General features: G+C 44.3%; 1 protein-coding gene and 1 long non-coding RNA gene across 3 annotated transcripts; one reads left to right on the top strand and one right to left on the bottom strand.

Moving 5' to 3' along the window:
* The first annotated feature begins 5430 nt into the window (after window positions 1-5430).
* On the top strand, window positions 5431-15159 carry LOC125100877 (uncharacterized). 2 transcript variants are annotated; one of them, XR_007127685.1, is made up of 4 exons: window positions 5431-5526; window positions 8656-8798; window positions 9378-9435; window positions 12431-15159. It is a non-coding gene; the product is annotated as an uncharacterized LOC125100877 (long non-coding RNA). The 2 variants fall into 2 exon arrangements; XR_007127684.1 differs by having other exon boundaries at window positions 5431-5572.
* A 496-nt stretch (window positions 15160-15655) lies between these two features.
* On the bottom strand, window positions 15656-17313 carry TMEM174 (transmembrane protein 174). Its single transcript, XM_047731362.1, has 2 exons — window positions 16578-17313; window positions 15656-16388 (listed from the first exon to the last, which is right to left on the bottom strand). Exons 1-2 carry the CDS (start codon window positions 17201-17203, stop codon window positions 16283-16285), a joined length of 732 nt encoding a protein of 243 aa, XP_047587318.1. The 5' UTR covers window positions 17204-17313; the 3' UTR covers window positions 15656-16282.
* Window positions 17314-17833: the final 520 nt, after the last annotated feature.

The raw sequence follows: 17833 nt of genomic DNA, 5'->3' as shown, positions 1-17833 counted from the left end.
AAATATCAACTATGCTGTCATTATTGGGTAGTTTTTACTTCTTTTTGCTTATCTGTATTTTCTAATTCTTCTACAGTAAGCATGTGTTACTCATGTAAGGTATGGAATACAGGCTGCCCTAAGTCCTATCAATATATTAATGCTTCACATAGGAAGCTACTACCTGACTGTAAGCTGGAATTCGTCCAAGGTATTACTGGAATAAGAACATTTCTTTAATTACTAGTGGATATAACATAATGGTTTATGAACATGCACTCTATAGGTTTGATTCTGTCTCCACATCTTGCTAGCTGGTGAAATAGAATGATGATAGTACCTACCTCCAAGGCTTTTTTTGAACTCAATAAATATTATTGGCTTCTCTCTCACCCGCCTTCCACATACCCAGACCCTTACATGAACAGCCCTCTCAACCATTGCCATGAAGGTGGTGTAGACCCACAAGGGCTTCTCGAAATTTAATATGTATGTGAATGATCAGAAGATCTTGTTTAAATGAGGGTTCTGACCCAGGAGGTCTGGGCCTAAGAGTCTCCATTTCTAACAACCTCAATGTGATGTCATGCTGCCAATCCATGGACCACACTTTGAGACAAGAAGGTAAGGGTGAGTTAATGTCTTTATACAATATCCAGAAACAAAAGTGTCCTTAAATGTATTCAGATGTTACCTGTCAAAAGGGTTCTTTTCTCTCTTGGACAGCATTCTGTCCTGTCCATAAGTAAATTTAAACACCTTCTTTTGTGTGCTGGTTCTGGGAAATCAAGGTATCTGTTACAAGACTGGGCCCTGCCCTTAAGGAGCTTGCATTCAACACCTAAGCCATGAAAAGAACTTATCCGGGATGCTAAGCAAGGGCTCCAGACGGTGAGTGAATGAAAGCAGGACCCCAGGGTCTGCTTTAAATGCTGCAGAGAACTCAAGTCCAAATACCTCCTTTGAAACGTTGAGGATTAGCACATGCTCCGGATATGGGATCGCAAGAATAAGTCTTAACAGTTAATGGATGAGTCATGTCTCTCTATATAAATATATGCTCCCAGAGGGTCTGTAAGGTTGTGGTGTATTGTTTTCATAGTTGCTAGTCCTCCCATTCCTGGTTGAATGGAAGAACCAGGGGTTGAGATATGGAAGTCATCTGGAACATAAATACATAGGCTTGTGGCCCTACCGCGTCATTGTATCCATTGTGGAAGGAACATGTTTGTCTCATTTGGCTGCATTTTGTGGGGCTTTCAGCTCCCGCTGTATTCCATTTGAAGATTATTAATTACTATGGAAACAGTGATGTCAAGTTGATGTGGGTGGGACTCCGACCATGAAGAAACACAAAATAGTTCATCACACAGGGTGCAAGTTATTATTAGACTTAGCAGTTGCCAGTTTGGGCAGGCACCCCCCCCCCATGTTTGCAGGGAGCAGGCTGGCAGGCTGTGGGGTGGCATACTTGGGGGAAAGTGTCCATTTTCAAAGGCACAAGCATCTTGGAATAAAGCTATCAGCCCTGCTGAAGCAGGACTTGGTTTGCCAACAGGAGCAATAGGAATGGAGAGGTGATTTAATGGGGCCTGTGGAGATAAGTGATCCACTGTGGGAAGATTTTCTTGAGTGATGATTGTTCTAGGAAGCCAGAACTCTCTTTTACGTAAGGAATTTCTATCCGGTGGGGACCCTTTGGCAGGGGAACTCCTGGAAAATGGAGCTCTCTGGGAGTATTTCAAGCCAAGCAGGCCTGAGGTGGGCAGGAACTGCTGTGGGAATCCATGGGGTCAGAAGAGGGCCATAGGCCTAGTTCATGGGGGCAGGGGTTGCAAATAAGACTTCCCAGTAATATCTGTCATTTTTATCAGGTGCTAGTTATGTTCCAGACATTATATCCTTTGGTTCTCTCAATAAGCCGTATATTTGACCTGAATTCTATGGTTGCTTCCATCTCACAGATATGGAAACCAAGACTAAGGGAAGGCAAGAACTCACCAAAGGTCTTCACAGAGTGATGAAATGAGACAAGGAAGTCATTCTGACTCTAGAACCTACTTTTTTAAACACTACTCCATGTCCTTAAAGAAAAAGATGGAACCAGGACCTCAGAGTTTACTGTATTCTACTCAAAGAGTTTGGTTATCACTAGATCCATGAAACACACTCCATGGTCTGGAGACATGGCCCCCAACCGGGGGTGGGTGTGACCAGGTTCCCTCCGCCAGTTTTCCCTGGTGAAGGCAATGAAATCTTGGACTGGAGCCTGTGAGAGAATACCATTGCCTTACTTTACAAAGCTCCTACCGTGGCTCCAGGCACATGCTAAGCAACACAAGAGGCCCAGACTGTTCCACTCAATGGATAAAGGGGACAGAAGTATGGCAATTTTCATGGAAATACTCAAAGTTACTCAGCCAGTAAGAAGCCAAATCCTGGGACTATGGGAGTCAGCCCTTGACTGTTCTGCTCTTTGCATGTGGTCCCAAGACCTGGTGACTGCAGGTAAGCTCGAGGGCCACTGAGGTCCCAGAGTGCCTGCTGATCCAGCAGGACAGTGTAGGAGACCCCTTTCACAAGGCTGAGTGGAGATGGAGGCCCGGAGAGGCCTCAGCCAGAATTTACAGCTATTCAGCACTTCGTCTGTTGGGACATACTCTACTTCTCAGTGCCCAGAGCCGCCTTCTCGCGTGGTTTGTCCCCGCATTATTCCCCTATACACATGTTCTCCGAAGCACCGCTGAGTGTTTCCCTTGTGCCAGACATGGGGCCTTTGGGTGGCAGAGAGGGGTCAGTGGGGCCATCTGACCTGAGGCCCCAGCTCTAGAAAGAGGTTCCCAAGGAGGAGGCTACATCCCCAGGGCTGATTTCACCCACAGACTCTAGCCTCTAAGTCTGCGTAGGAATTGAAAAGTCAAAGAGGAAAATGAAAAGAAAAAGATTCCCAGAAGACAACATAAATCAAAAAGCTCTGTGTAGAAGCTCATGGCAAACCAGTCCTCTGCTTCTAATGGTATCTGGGTCTGATAGGGAAGGGGCATCAACCCACACAGTCCGGGACCAAGTCTGGATGAACTGCATGATCTGATAAGAGTAATGGTATTGAGAAAGTGATACTTGGTAGGAGTTACTGTTTTAATTACATAAAATACGAGTCTTTTTTTTTTAAGTCTTTTTTATTTTTTTAAAAATTTTTTAAAGATTTTGTTTATTTATTTGACAGACAGAGAGTACAGGTAGGCAGAGAGGCAGGCAGAGAGAGAGGGGGGGAAGCAGTCTCCCTGAAGAAGCAGAGAGCCCAATGCGGGACTCGATCCCAGGATCCTGGGATCACAACCTGAGCCGAAGGCAGAGGCTTAACCCACTGAGCCACCCAGGTGCCCTAAAATACGAGTCTTGGAAAATACCCAAGAAATGAAGTTCAAGACCTGGGGTAGATTAGAAGTAAAATTGGGGATCATGTAAGCCATCCAGAAAACCCAAATTATACAATGCCTTCATTTTTAACCCTAGGCATAGATTGCTGGTTTGGGGCCCAATTTCTAGATTTCCTTTTCAGTTCTTTTGGGGGGTGCGGGGGAAGGCATACTCATCTCTCTACTGTCCTCTGCCATCTCTTTGCTTCTCAACCCCCACTCAAGGCTATGGCATAAGTCTGGGCAGGTTATCCCCAGTATAGCTGCAGGGGACACCATTCACATCAAAGTATACGTGAATCAGACCATTGGTTTTCTTAAACTTGGTTGCACATTGGAATCACTTGGGTGACTTTAAATATTATTGACATCTTGGTCTCTCCTCTAGAGAGTCTGATTTAATTGGTCTGAGATGCAGTGTTGGCACTGGGATTTTTCAAGCTGTTCAGGTGGCTCTAATATGTGGCCATGTTTGAGAACCACTGAATTAGACTATACTGTGAATGGTGTCCACTGGGGGATGTGTGGTGTACAATGTCTTAGCCCGTCAAATTGGCCCTGCCCATACACATATGTCATCTTCGATGACCTGAACTTGCTAGTAGGGGAGATCACAGATTAAATACATACTTCTCTGCCTCTTGAGTCAGTTTCCCTGAGGTTGAAGAGAGTGTAGGTACTGACCTCTGAGCCTTTGAAGGCTCTCTTATACTTCCTGCATCCTTCTGAAGGATGAGGGAGAGGCAGGGGTCTAATCCTGCTGAAAATGGGGAGTTTGTCAAGCTGGGTTTTGGAGGCTGCCCGTCTGTCACTCTACCCAGGGGAATCATGCTGTTTTGATCTCCTGGCTGAGTGATTTAGGCCCTCAGAAGAATCTGGCTTGTTTCCCCTGATGCCTAGGTTATAAATCAGCCACTGTTAGCAGCTGCATTTTACTCTGTCAGACCACAAGGGAACTTTAGTAGTTTTTACTGAATTAGCAACTTAATTGCACTAAATATAGCTCTAATGCCCCAAAGAAGTTATGGCAGCTCCCAAAGGTGTCTGGCTTCCTATACTCTCCCCCCTCTCTCCCCACCCTGAACTCAGAGAACCAGTTAAACTCTGAGCAATTCAAATCATTAAATCCCAGCTTCTGGAATGAATGTACTTTGTTTTGAATATGTCAATATCATTAAATCCTGCCATGTGAATTTAATGTCACTGTTTCCCTAACAACTAACGTCCTTCACATGTGAAGATGGGGGACATGGAAAATCCCACAAAAACCTAGAGAAATGAGACAAGTATGTGACACAGTAAGTTCTTGGTGTCATGGTACAGTCCAAACCTTGCCTGTTTTATGAGTTAGATGCTCTGTAACTCATTGATGCTTCCCGCTGATGAGTGCATCTCTTGTTCTAAAATTACAAGGCAAGCTTCTTGGACTAAAACCTTACATCTGGCATGTGTATTTAGACTTGGCATTTCAAAGTTAGTATTTTTGGTTCAGCAGAGGGATTCAAAACAAACATTTTCTGAAAAGTTCCACATTCTTGAGCGGATAGTTGAATCTATCCTGAGTAAGAGAGGAAGGACCAAGTATGGAAGAGGCCGCTAGCTGCTACCCAGCATCCGTTCTACTCTCTTCCCTTTGCAATAGAACAGCAGGAACAAAAAACAACCCTGTTTCCCAGAACGCCTTGAGCTTGTTGAAGCCACAGGACCAAACTCTGGTTGGTGAGGCAGAAGTGGAAGAGAAACATGGAGCTTCCAGGAAGGCTTTCTTTAAGAGAATCTAATCAGATGTGAGGTTTGTCCTTTTTTCATTTCTTTTTCTTTTCTTTTCTTTTCTTTTTTTTTAAAGATTTTATTTATTTATTTGACAGAGAGAGATCACAAGCAGGCAGAGAGGCAGGCAGAGAGAGAGGAGGAAGCAGGCTCCCCGCTGAGCAGAGAGCCGGATGCAGGGCTCGATCCCAGGACTCTGAGATTATGACCTGAGCCGAAGGCAGCGGCTTAACCCACTGAGCCACCCAGGCGCCCCTCTTTTTCTTTTCTTTTCCCTTCTGCCTTCTAGAATGGGGACATAATGCTAAGCTTCCTCAGTCACTTGGGACCATGAGATGACTTTGAAGAAGAATGCAAGGTGACGAATAAAAATGGTGGAAAGATCGGCATCCGAACCACCAATGGTAGGGATAAGCCCTGTCCTATCTACATCTGGGCTTTTATATGGAAGAGAGAAATAAACTTCTGTTTGAGTTCCTGTTATTCAGAGTTTTTAGTGACATGAAAACAAATCTAATTCCAAGTGATGGATCATGATAGCGTAAAATTAATAGGAAAATAATTTCTCTAACGATGTTAGCATATTTTGGCCTATACCCCCAATGCTAGAGTGAACAGCATTATTTGAGGAACCATATGTAACTATTACTTGCACTCAGCAAGGTGAAGCAACTTGCCTGAAGTCACCTAGCTAATAAGTGGCATCCCACCCAGGCTTGTACTTGACCCTGCTTTCCCTGTCAGGGCAGCATGTCTTACTAATCACAACTCTGCAGACGTTATAGTTCTTGATCAACAGTGTCACCATGTCTGATCCCTAGCAGGCTGTGCGGTGGTCAGGTCTGGCCTGAGTCCACCCTGAGCCCAAGGAGCCTGAGGGAAACCTGGTTACTCTGGATATGTCCCCCTTCTGGAATGTGCCAACCTTCATGAGTAAGTCCTTTGTACATTTCTCCTTCATCCCATTCTCACCTGTGATGCTCCTAGGAAATGGTTATAGACTGTAGAGCAGGAGGGAGGAGACTGCTCTAGGGTTCCACAAGAAGTTACCTTTGCTTAAAAGATTTTAGCAACAGGTAATCCCATGGACAAGGTTTGTTGACCTTCTGCAGCTGTACATTCAGATCAGGCTGGTTACTGGAGTGATGGTGTATCATGAGACGGCCCACAGTAATTGACGTGGCTGGTCATGGGAATGCGATCTGTCAACCCATCAGCGTTAAGGAGAGGAGAGGGCAAGCCTCTTTGTTTATTTGGGCCATTCTGGTTCAGTGAGTGCGGGTGACAATGAAATTTGCTCAAGAGAATTTTAAGGCCTGCCCCAGAAATACCAATTAAGGGACGAGCTGTCCACTTCTCTCTCTACACTGAGAATAGTCAGTTATCTCACTCTGGGGCCCACAACAGAGCCGTGAGGGCCATGCTAGTTCCTGGGGTGAGGTGGCTCCCTCCATAGACCCCGAGGGCTCTGAGCATATGTAGACCCAATGCCTGTCTCTCTGTCTGCCAATAGCATGAGCCTCCTGAATGTTTGCTGATAAAGACTTGAATGAATTTCTGAGTGCCTGTAATGCTAACCCTGAGAAATGTTTTCTCAGTATCATACCTTGATACAATGGTTGGCATGGGAGTGAAACCCAGTCTTAAAAATACATAAATAGTTATATAATCCACATAAAGATGGGCCCTTTGTGGCTAATCTTAGCATACTGTCACACTTAAAGACATAATTTGCTTTCCCTACATGTAGCAGAAAAGTCAAAATAATGGTGGCTTAAACAAGATTCAAAACTTTTCTTCTCTTCCATTTAAAAGAAGTCTAGAGTATACAACCAGCATCACAGTCATTGAGGACTCAACATTTTCTGTCTTTCTGCTCCATCTTTATAAGTAGCTTCTATTCTCAGGGTAGCCTTGCTATCTGAGCTGGCTGCTAGGTGTTCTGTGACTATGTACAAGTTGTAGTCTTTCAGAATGAGGAAAAGCAAGAATCAAAAAAGGAATTCCCCTAGCTATTTTCCAGGGAGTCTTTCTGGAAGCCTTGTCCCCAAATTTCTGTTTACATCCTGTTGGCCAGAACTTCATTACATGCTCAAACTTAGCTGCAAAGGAGGCTAAAAAATGTAGTGTTTTAGGTAGTTTCATTGCCCCTGCTTCTTATCTGTCCCTAATCATATAGACCAGCTGTTCTCAACAGTTTGTCTCTTGGAAATCACTTATACCTTTGAAATATATTGAGGAACCCAAAGAATTTTTGTTTATGTGATATCTATTAGTACTTACCATATTAGAAATTAAAACCAAAAAAAGATTAAATATTTATTTGTTTAAGCATTAAAAATTACATTATCTATATTAAATCATCACATTGTACAGTTTAAAATCTTATTTTACTTGTCAGTTATACCTCAATAATGCTGAAAAAATTTTAGAAAGCACTAAGATCTTCAAAAAAATTAAAACATAAAAATAAAAATTACAGGGGCGCCTTGGATGGCTCAGTTTGTTAAGTGTCTGCCTTTGGCTCAGGTCATGATCCCAACAGGGAGTCTGCTTCTCCCTCTCCCTGTGCCCCTCCCCCTGCTCCTTCTCTGTCTCTTGTTCTTTCTCTCTCTCTCTTTCTGTCTCTCAAATAAATAAGTAAAATCTTTTAAAAAAATAAAATAAAATAAAAATTACAGGGGCACCTGGCTGGCTCAGTTGGAAGAGCATGCAACTCTTGCTTCATCTTAGAATTGTGAGTTCAAGCCCTATGTTGCGTGTGGAGATGACTTAAATAAACAAAATAACTTTAAAAAAATAGAGAAAGGAAAAAACAAATAAAAATTACAATTATATATCCTTTACATATTAAATACCGTATTATTTCCTATGTGGAAAAAAAGGTTAGAAGAGTGGTATTTCTTTCTAATTTTTAAATTTTTGAAAAATATCCAACAGAACACAGCCAGATTCTCATATCTGCTTTCCCATTGAATCTGTTGCAATGTGTTGTTTTGGTTGAATTATATGAAGAGACTCTGGTTTCACACAGATGTATAAGTTGGAAAATATAGAAGTTTTTTAAAGCTTTTCAGATAATCGTAGATATTATTCTTTGATACTACACCAAAACTCACATGGAAGTTTCTTAAAGGCTAGTTGCAGTGTGGAATCTGAAATCATATCAATGAATATTTTGTACTCTAGTACATGAGAATCCATTGGTCCATCTAGCATGTTGAATGCATGTTGTACACGGGCATGATTTTGAAACATCATCTAGTACTCATGTGGAAAATACTTGTTCACTGAGTTATACGGTCCTTTTGAATGTTGGCACATCTCGTTATATAATATTTTTTTAAATCACATTTTTAAGAATGTCAAGCTCATGATGATAGAATTTTTTCAGAAATTCTCATTTTCCCTTGAAAGGTTGAATGTTACTGTGGGCCACAAACCCCGTCAGTTGCTTCTCTTGAAGTGACAAACTCACTTTGTTCAGGTTTGAAAAGATGTCAGCTGAATACGCAAGTCTAAGTAGCCATGGGGTGCCTTCTGCCACAGGCCTTCGAGAACCGCAGAAGAAGCTGGGAGGTCCATCCGGGAGTCATCGGAGCACCGGGACCAGAAAGGTGACCCCTGAGGGTGAGTCCCTGTGGCCTCCGAGGGGCCGAATGAGATGCAGACACACCCTAGTCTAAACCTGTTCTCTTTGGAGCTTTGCAGACAGAGATTTGTTTTCCCTTCGTAGTCTATTTGCCCTCTGAAAAATTCCAAACATGTTTTTCTGGCTCCTGTTCAGACTGTTGAGGGATCAGAGCATCCTTCCTGACTGAAGTGGGATCAGGCCAGCCCCAGAGGCCCAAAAGGAAGCTGGGGAGTGGGAGGGCCCGGCAGGGACCCGGAGGGAAAGGGCTGAGGGTGGCTGCTGCAGGCACTGATGTCCTTGCAGGCCCATCCAGAGAGGAAAGAGGAGAAAACGGTGCACAGTTAGTCCTGTAGCTTCTTCCAATGAGGAATCAGGTAACTTAGGTTGCTCTCTGTTTCACCTCTGAAGGTACAAAGGTAAATGAATGGCTGCTGGGGTAAGCAGGTTTTCAAGGTGTGACGGTGGAGGCTGGGTTGAGAAAATGATCAAAGAAAGAACCTGTGGAATCTGACTCATGACTCTCTGTGTGCTGCGGCTACATTGACATTGGTCTGTGTTTACCTAACATTGAACAGGAGCCCATAGAGGACTTCAGTGACAACATGGATGTGTGAAAACTCTTTCACACACATGGTGAGTGATGGACAGTGAACACTCGGTTCTGTCCCCCAAGCCCTTATGTGTGTGTGTCCATGTAAAACTGTGGTTCATATTACAAGGTACTTGTGTCCACACATCTGTAAACACACTGAATTTGCATCTATGTGTCTTGTGTGTTTATCTGTGGGATATATAAGCAGCGGTGACAATGAACATTATTACCTCGGGACTCAAGAAGATGATGTTAACAGTAAAAACACATGGAAAGAGATCATCTCCTTCTCTTCTTCCTCTATTTCTTCTTCTTCTTCTTCTTTTTTTTATTTTATTTTATTTATTTATTTATTTGACAGAGAAACAGCAAGAGAGGGAACACAAGCAGGGGGAGTGGGAGAGGGAGAAGCAGGCTTCCCGTGGGGTAGAGAGCTCAACTCAGAGCTTAATCCCAGGACTCCAGGATCATGACCCAAGCTGAAGGCAGCTGCTTAACAACTAAGCCACCCAGGCGCCCCTCTTCTTCCTCTATTATAAAAATAATTCTTTGAACAGGTTGTAAATGAACATGGTAAAAAAAAATTCTTTAATTAACATGGACTAAAATGAAAAATGAGTCTCCCACCCTAGCGTCAGAAATGACCATTCTCAGTTCTTATGTATTTATCGAGAAACAAATATATTAAAAAAGTATACACACACACACATTCCTTTTTAAAATTTATTTCTTTAAGCTAATAAATGTGAGGATTCTAACAGGAAGATCACTGACTTCTTACATATGCTTCATTTTCAGCCTCTTGTGTATCATCAGACCCCAGCACACATAGTTGTGTCTATGATTTACACAAGTGTAAGTTTTGTACTAGAGTACAAATTATTTCTTTCAGGAGAAAACTTCTGGCACCCAGAAAACTGATTTCCTTCCCAGTTCATCTGTTATTAATCTTCTTAAAAGCTCACGACAAATAAAATTCCTGTATCTGAGACCTTTGAGGTATCCCAGAGGCAGGTGAGAATCATTCCCATGGAGTTGTCTTCACTTTCTGATTTGTCATCAATTCTTAAGAGCAATCCAGGAAAGGTTTATTTAGTACAGCTCTCTGTTGATTTTATAACCAACTGCTGACTGCTTGGGACATAAAACTCTTGATGATTTACAGGTAGTAAATGGGCAAGAAATCCATAAATCACATTCTATAAGAGAGTATAGGTGAACACACACGCACACACACATTTATACTAACCACCTTCAAAGGAGAAGTTGTAGGTATGTCCAGAAAATACATTCATTTTTAATTTGAGGAGAATAGGGAACTCATTGGTGAGAGGTCCCCAATCAACCTCTGTGAATTTGATTGTACCAGGTAATATTTTAATGTTCAGTAAGAGACTTTGCCCATCATTTACTTATTTATTTATTGTAAAGCTGTATTTACTTATTTTAGAGAGAGAGAGAGAGCAAGCAAGGGGAGGGGCAGAGGGAGAGAAAGAGAGAATCTCAAGGAGACTTCCTGCTGAGAATGGAGCCCAACGTGGGGCTCCATCCCAGGACCCTGAGCTTACGACCTGAACCAAAATCAGGAGTTGGAGGCTTAACCAACTGAGCCACCCAGAGTCCCTGCCTAATTCTTAAAAGAGACTCTTGTTCCCACTTCTGAAATGTTCAAAGGAGTTTTTATGATTTCTAGAGGAAAGAACTTTTTTTTCCTACCAAGTCAGAAATGCTAAAGGTTGTCAGAGTTTTGAGATACACCTGACACTATTCTGCAACAGGTATTTCTCAACTAAACATTCACTTAAAGATCTCTTTTTGTTTTCATGTATTTATTTCTTCTAGGCCCATGTTTAGGATCATTCCTAATAATGTGCTAAAATCAGGAAAAATAAGTTTCTAATTCCAGAGAAGTCCTAGAGTTTCAGGGAACTGACAGAGGAGGAGATACAAAGTGAAGAACCCTGAAAAACATTTTTGTCTGGAAAGTGAAATTTAATAAATACAAATCGGCTACCATGAATAATTTGCCAACTGTCTGCCTCCCAAAAGATGGTATAGCATAACTAGAAATTCAGGATGCATTTAACAAAAGCTAATCTCATTTGGATCCTGATTAAGCAAAATGAAGAGCTAAAAATAAAATAAAGTGGGATAAGTTGAACACTAACTAGATATTTGATGACATTAAATGTAAATTTTTTAGACATAATAATGGTTTTTTTTGAGTCTTTACCTTTTTTCTTTTTTTTTATTATGTCCAATTAGCCAGCGTATAGTACATAATTAGTTTCTGATGTAGTGTTCAACGGTTCATTAGTTGCGTATAACTCCCAGTGCTCATCACCACACGTGCCCTCCTTACTACCCATTACCCTGTTAGCTTTACCTTTTAAAGATACACAATGAAATATTTTAGGATGACATGATTACCTTTTTAAAAATCCAGTTGGGTGCTACAAATATCAATCATTATGTGGTACTCCTGAAACTAACAAAATGTTGTACGTCAATTATACCTCCATTCAAAAAAAGAAAAAGGAAACTGTTAAAAAAAAATAAAATAGGGCACCTGGGTGGCTCAGTGGGTTAAGCCTCTGCCTTTGGCTCAGGTCATGATTCCAGGGTCCTGGGATCAAGTCCCACATCGGGCTCTCTGCTCAGCGGGGAGCCTGCTTCCTCTTCTCTCTCTCTGCCTGCCTCTCTGCCTACTTGTAATCTCTGTCTGTCAAATAAATAAAATCTTAAAAAAATAAAATAAAATATGAAAAACCCTGGAAAAAAATAAAAATGCAGTTGGGGGATTGTGGATGGGGTCTAAATGAAATAGAATGGGCCATGAGTTGAGGTTGGTGGTGGCCACACAGGGTTTGATGTACTGTTTTTTTCTCTACTCTTGTATTCGTTTGAAAATTTTCATAATGAGGAAACACCAGAACAGCTAGTTGCTCTAGAGTGCTCCTGAATTATCTATTTGATAGATAATTTCTTTATTTCACATTTGTTGTTCGACAGGAGCCAGGTGCTGGCTGTGTGGAGGAGCCAGGTGCTGGCTGTGTGGAGGAGCCTGCATGGGGCCAAGTGGTGTGAGTTGCAGTCTGCAGACAGCGCCCTGGTGACCTTGACAAGCAAGGCCACTACTGAGAACCAGGCAGGAAACTCTCTTTGTTGGTAAGAAGTCTACGCCTTGGTTTCTATGAGGATCTTCTGTTTGGGGGAGCAACACCAGCCATCTGGGGGACATGGGGCTTCAGCCGGCTCTGCTCCAGGGATCCAACAGTCAACAAAGCCAATGAGGCACCCCAGAGGTCAGAAGCTGAAAACAGATACCCACAGCCAGTTCTTCACAAACAAGAGGTTTTATTTTTATGCTGTACCCCCACCCTCTGCCAAATAAGTGGGGAGGGTTCTGAAAGGGCTGATTTTGTAGTCGAGAGCCACTGAGGGCAAGTGAAGCTGTGAAGTGCCTGGCACATGGGAGCAAAGGAAGAAGGACCGCGGTGTCTGGGGAGTGCCCCACCTGTGCTAGACACCTCCCAGGGTTCTGCAGGAGGGAGTGAACCCAGACCCACACTGCACAGGGGATCTGTCCCTCTGTGGGCCCAAGGGCAGAAAGAAGACATCCTAAGAGATTTGCGAAAGTATCTTCCCCTTGGTGGCCGGGCCCCACCTCATTGCCCTCAGTAATTCCTGTCGTACCCTGTCAGGATGGTCAGCTATCATCCATCTCTCCAGCCAAAAGACCCAGCCCTAGTCGGCTCCTGGGAGATGTTTCCAGACAACATTACATTCTTAAGGAGCCTGTCTCCTTTGATTAACAAAACCTTTTAGTTTTCTTCTGAATTCTATATAGACAGCCAGAACATGTGCCCCACTGAAGGCAAGGGTGGGGAAGGGTGTTCCCTGGTGCCCTGGTCTCTTGGGTCTGAGCTTTGCCAGCAAGGTCACTATTACCCCCAGATGACTCTGGGTCTTGGCCAAACCAGTAAGTGTTCACTCAGATGACAGCTCCCTCCCCATTTAGGCCGTTCAGTAGCTTTCTAGTTGCTCTCCAGACACAACCTAAAAGGTTCAACGAGGCTGACCCCTTGGGTTCTGGCCTGGGCACTGAACCTTTGAGCATGTGCCTGAAAGCAGGGCCACTTCCCCCACTGATAATCTCAGGGTGGATAGCATAGCCTGGACCAGACAGACTCTAACCCTCTGTCCCAGGGTCGCAGTCCTCCATACTGCAAGAAAGAATGCTAAAAGGCAGACTTCTGGCTGACAAACTGGAAACCTGTCAGAGAGACCAAGGAAGGACATGGGGTTGGGATCAAAAAGCCATGCAGTGGGCTTACCATCATGCTGGTGCCTGCCACCCCAAATAAAGACAGAGAGCGTGTTGTCCAGAAGCCAGAGAGCAAGGGGGTGGGATTGTCGAGTAGCAGAAGGCATCTCTGTTTGAGTGCGGCTGCAGCGGGACTGTCAGTTTCCACAGCCTGCAAGATGCCCCCTGACACCTGGAGGGGTTGCCAGCCATCTCCCTCCTTCTCTTTGACTGGGTATCAGCAGCTGTTCCTGCAGCTCCCAGCACAGTCCTGAGGTCAAGATACACCAGTCGCATGGCTATCTAGTGTGAACAGCGCTCCCTGGTGTTATGAAAGTCGAGGGCCTTGACTACATTTCCTCAAGCAGGCCCCCATGACCCTCCTGACCAGTCCAAGTCCCTCTTGAAGCTACAGGACCCCTCTTGGATGTTGGAGAGTAACTGGTCAGATCTCTTCACCCCCTGCCCCCCAGACAAGAAGATCTATTAGGGCAGAGCGAAGATGTGTTCTCTGGTGGTTAAGTGTTTCACTTCTATATCTCCACTTGATTGCCCATGTCTGGCCACAGAGGAGATACTCAATAAATGTTGAATGAATGAACACATTCCCATCCCTCCACTCCTGCCCCCTACCATTGCAGGCCTGCCACCCACCCTGAGCTCCTGAAGCTCTGAGTCCATCTGGGAGGCATCAGTTATCTCTATGTTAGCCCTTTTTCTCTCTTAGGAACAGTTGGCGCTGAATCATTCTGCCTGGAGATAAAGACTCCCCAAGGCCACTTCCCTGCATGTGGGACTTCCAGAATGCCTGGGAGAAATCGGCAGTCCTGCCTGCCCAGCTGCCGCATGTGGACACATCTTTTTCCTGTTTGAGCTTTCCTTGGTGCTCATTATAACCCAAATCCAGGAATCTAAAGCTGTGGGCTGAGTGAGGATGAGCAGGGAAAGGGGGTCAGGGAGGCAGGCATGCAGGGTGTCATGGCCAGTGGGTATGCTGCTGGTGATGCATGGCTGTGTCCCTGTTCCACACTTCCTCCCCTGAACCAATGGCCCTCAGCTAGGAATCCAGTATTTCATGAATATTGCTTCTGTAAACGGAAATCCTGTTTTTCCATCCCCTTCTATCATCACACATCAAAATGAATTCTCATATAGAAAGGTTCTGTTCCTAAGATAAAATACAAATCACAACAATAATGTATCAAGTATATTTTAATCATATCTTTGGAAAACTAGATGCTTTTGATAAAAATTAATTAAAATCACTCTCTATATACACATAGTACCAAAATTTTAAGGTATTGCTAAATCCTGTCTTCCTTTGGGATGAGTGTCCCTTATCTCAAGTGGCAGGAAAATAAAGAAAATATTTTCTTTTAAATCCCGACAGTTGTAACTGTCTCTTCTTAAATCTTTGATCTGTTGTGGTTGTTTATTATATAGTTCAGATTCAGGAAGATTAAGAACACCAACTTCTTTTATAAAGAAGGCAAGCTTGTCTTGACCATAAGGATTGTTTCCATGATTCATGATTTTCCAGGTACTCACATGAGGCTCTATTTTGTCTAATTCAGCAGAACTCATAGACAGGTGCTTAGAGAGGTCCCCATGTTCTGTTGGTCACTGGGCCCAGGTAGCTCCTTTCCAACACAGATCCCAGCCTGGTGGGCAAACTAGGTTTTAGCCTTGCCGAAGAGTCACTGTGACCCAGTGATAACTTAAGAATTTATTGACACCGTCGTCCTATCATATTTATTTTGTATGGTTTTTAGTTTATTTTGTAGCCAGCTATCTAATCCCTTTTTAATTTTTTTAAAGATTTTATTTATTTGACAGATCACAAGTAGGCAGAGAGGCAGGCAGAGAGAGAAAGAGGAGGAAGCAGGCTCCTCGCTGAGCAGAGAGCCTGATGCAGGGCTCCATCCCAGGACCCTGGGATCATGACCTGAGCCGAAGGCAGAGGCTTAACTCACTAAACCACCCAGGTGCCCCTATCTAATCCCTTTTTTAAACAGAGATATTGTTTTATTTTATTCCACTAAAAAAATGTTTTGCAGCCTTTAAGATACCCAGAGTCCTCAAGGGACACCGGATGGCAACCATGTTGTTTGGGAATCTGCAAACCCTCTGGGGGGGCTGAGAACAGGTGCTAGAAAATCTTCAGTGAAACCTATTTTCTCTTCCCTGCTCCCTGCCCACCCCCCTCTCACTGCCATGGAAACTCCCAGTATCACAATAGCAGTGATTTTCCCTTTGGCTGTTGGAATTAAAATTGAGACACCAGGGCCTTCCTGTAGGAAAGGGGTGGGTTGTGGACCAAGTGAAATTCCTACCTATGTCCATATGCAGGGAATATTCAGCTGTACGAGGAGGAAATTTCCTCCACCCCCACCTAATTTTTACCCATCTCAGATATTTTCCTTCCTGTTTCCCCTCCTGCCCCACTCCCACTCCACCCCGCATCGATTGGTATCTGTCAGGCTGGCTGGGCTTCTCTGCTGTCTAACTTCAAAAGGTCACAACACCCGACACCTCATTTGTCAGCAACAATGACTTGAATGCTATTCCTTTGGCATCATAGTCTAGCGAGGGAGGGAGTATATTTCCTCATAGCGGGGAGGAGAGAAGCAGGCAGACACCTCATCTCCCAGCTGTGTCTCTTCTAGCTGGTCAGCATCAGGGCTGGATCTGAAATGGGAGCGGAAAACACAGACCCATTACAGTCCACACCACCTCTCTCAGAACCAGTGCCAACATTTTGGCAACATGCCACACAGAAGCTTGCCTTCTCCCAGCACCTTCCTTACACACCAGACAAAGCCATGGGCCACAACTGTGACAGCTGGAAGAAGTGCATCCCCACTCCACACAACATACCTGTCATTTCCACCGGCCACAAAGGAAGGGTATTCTGGGTCACTAACAAAAGCAGCATTCTCTGAAGGATAGATGGTGTAGTACTGAGGAGGGCTTGGCATGGCGGTCACCACCCCTCCAGGTGGTATGAGACCACAGGGGTTCACCACTGGCTGCAGGTAGGTGGTGTTCATCCCCAGGCGTTCTTGAGAACCATAAGGAGGAGGGATATACTGCACCACAGTGGCCCCATGGAAGGTGATGGGTTGGTTGATACCAGTGAAAACAAATGATTGTCCTCCTGCCGTCTGCTCCGATTCCAGGACCCTTTCCTCACTTTCCTTGCACGCCTGGCAGGAGAGCATTTTGAACTTGCACACGGCAATCAGGATGAATGTCACCCCGACTGACAACAGGATAGGTCCAAGGAGCTGGGTCCATTCAAAGTGGGAGACACCTTGGTATTTGATCCAGCCCATGATGGTAAACGTGATCCCCACCAGTCCCAAGAAGATGCCTGAGAAGAGCAAGGTGGCCCCCGCCTTGTCGTCATCGGACACCTGGATGTCAGCGGTGCTGGGTGTGTAGGGAGTGACGGAAAACACGTTGAGAGGGGAGTCCTCCAAGCGGCTGCTGCCTTGCTCCATCGTCTGCCTGTGATCACCCCGCTTCCTGGAGGGGAAAGGGAGTGTGAGGGCACCTAAGAGCTGAGAAGAGCAATCCCAGGCTCCGATCAGTTATGGAAAAACTTTGGGCCTCTGTGGTTAACAGAGTATAACACGCAGAAGCCTGAACTTTGTTTCAAAGAGTAAAGGTCTGAGAAATGAAGCTTGAAGTTTTCTCATACACTATCAACAATTGGAGGTTACTGTTTTACGATTCAGTGACAAGCTCCCTCTCATTGACATTCATTCACTCATTCAAAAACTACTTGAGCCTGTCCTCATATGCTGGGAGGTGCTTTCCTAGATGCTAAAAGCACTCTTCCAAGGCCTTTACCAAAACCAGGACTATAGAGATGGCCGAACTACCTCCGGGGCCTCTGGTGGGACTGGGGCTCTTGATGTACCCATTACATGCTCAGACATCTCATCCACTTTTCCTGCTGAGTCAGCTCATGGAAGTAAACAGACATGCATTTCATGACTCTGTGTGTGTCCTTCCCACATCAGGATCTTGAGCTGGGATGACGCTTAACCTCCCACGCCTCTCACTGAGCTCTGAGGCACAGCTGTCTTCTGACCAGTCTGTGTGCCTTTTGCTTTCAGATGTGGGGA

This window comes from Lutra lutra, chromosome 5 (genome assembly GCF_902655055.1).
Source record: "Lutra lutra chromosome 5, mLutLut1.2, whole genome shotgun sequence".
NCBI classification, from domain to species: Eukaryota; Metazoa; Chordata; class Mammalia; order Carnivora; family Mustelidae; genus Lutra; species Lutra lutra.
The sequence above is the reverse complement of the archived record's forward strand: the minus strand, read 5'-3'. Positions and strand labels throughout refer to the sequence as shown.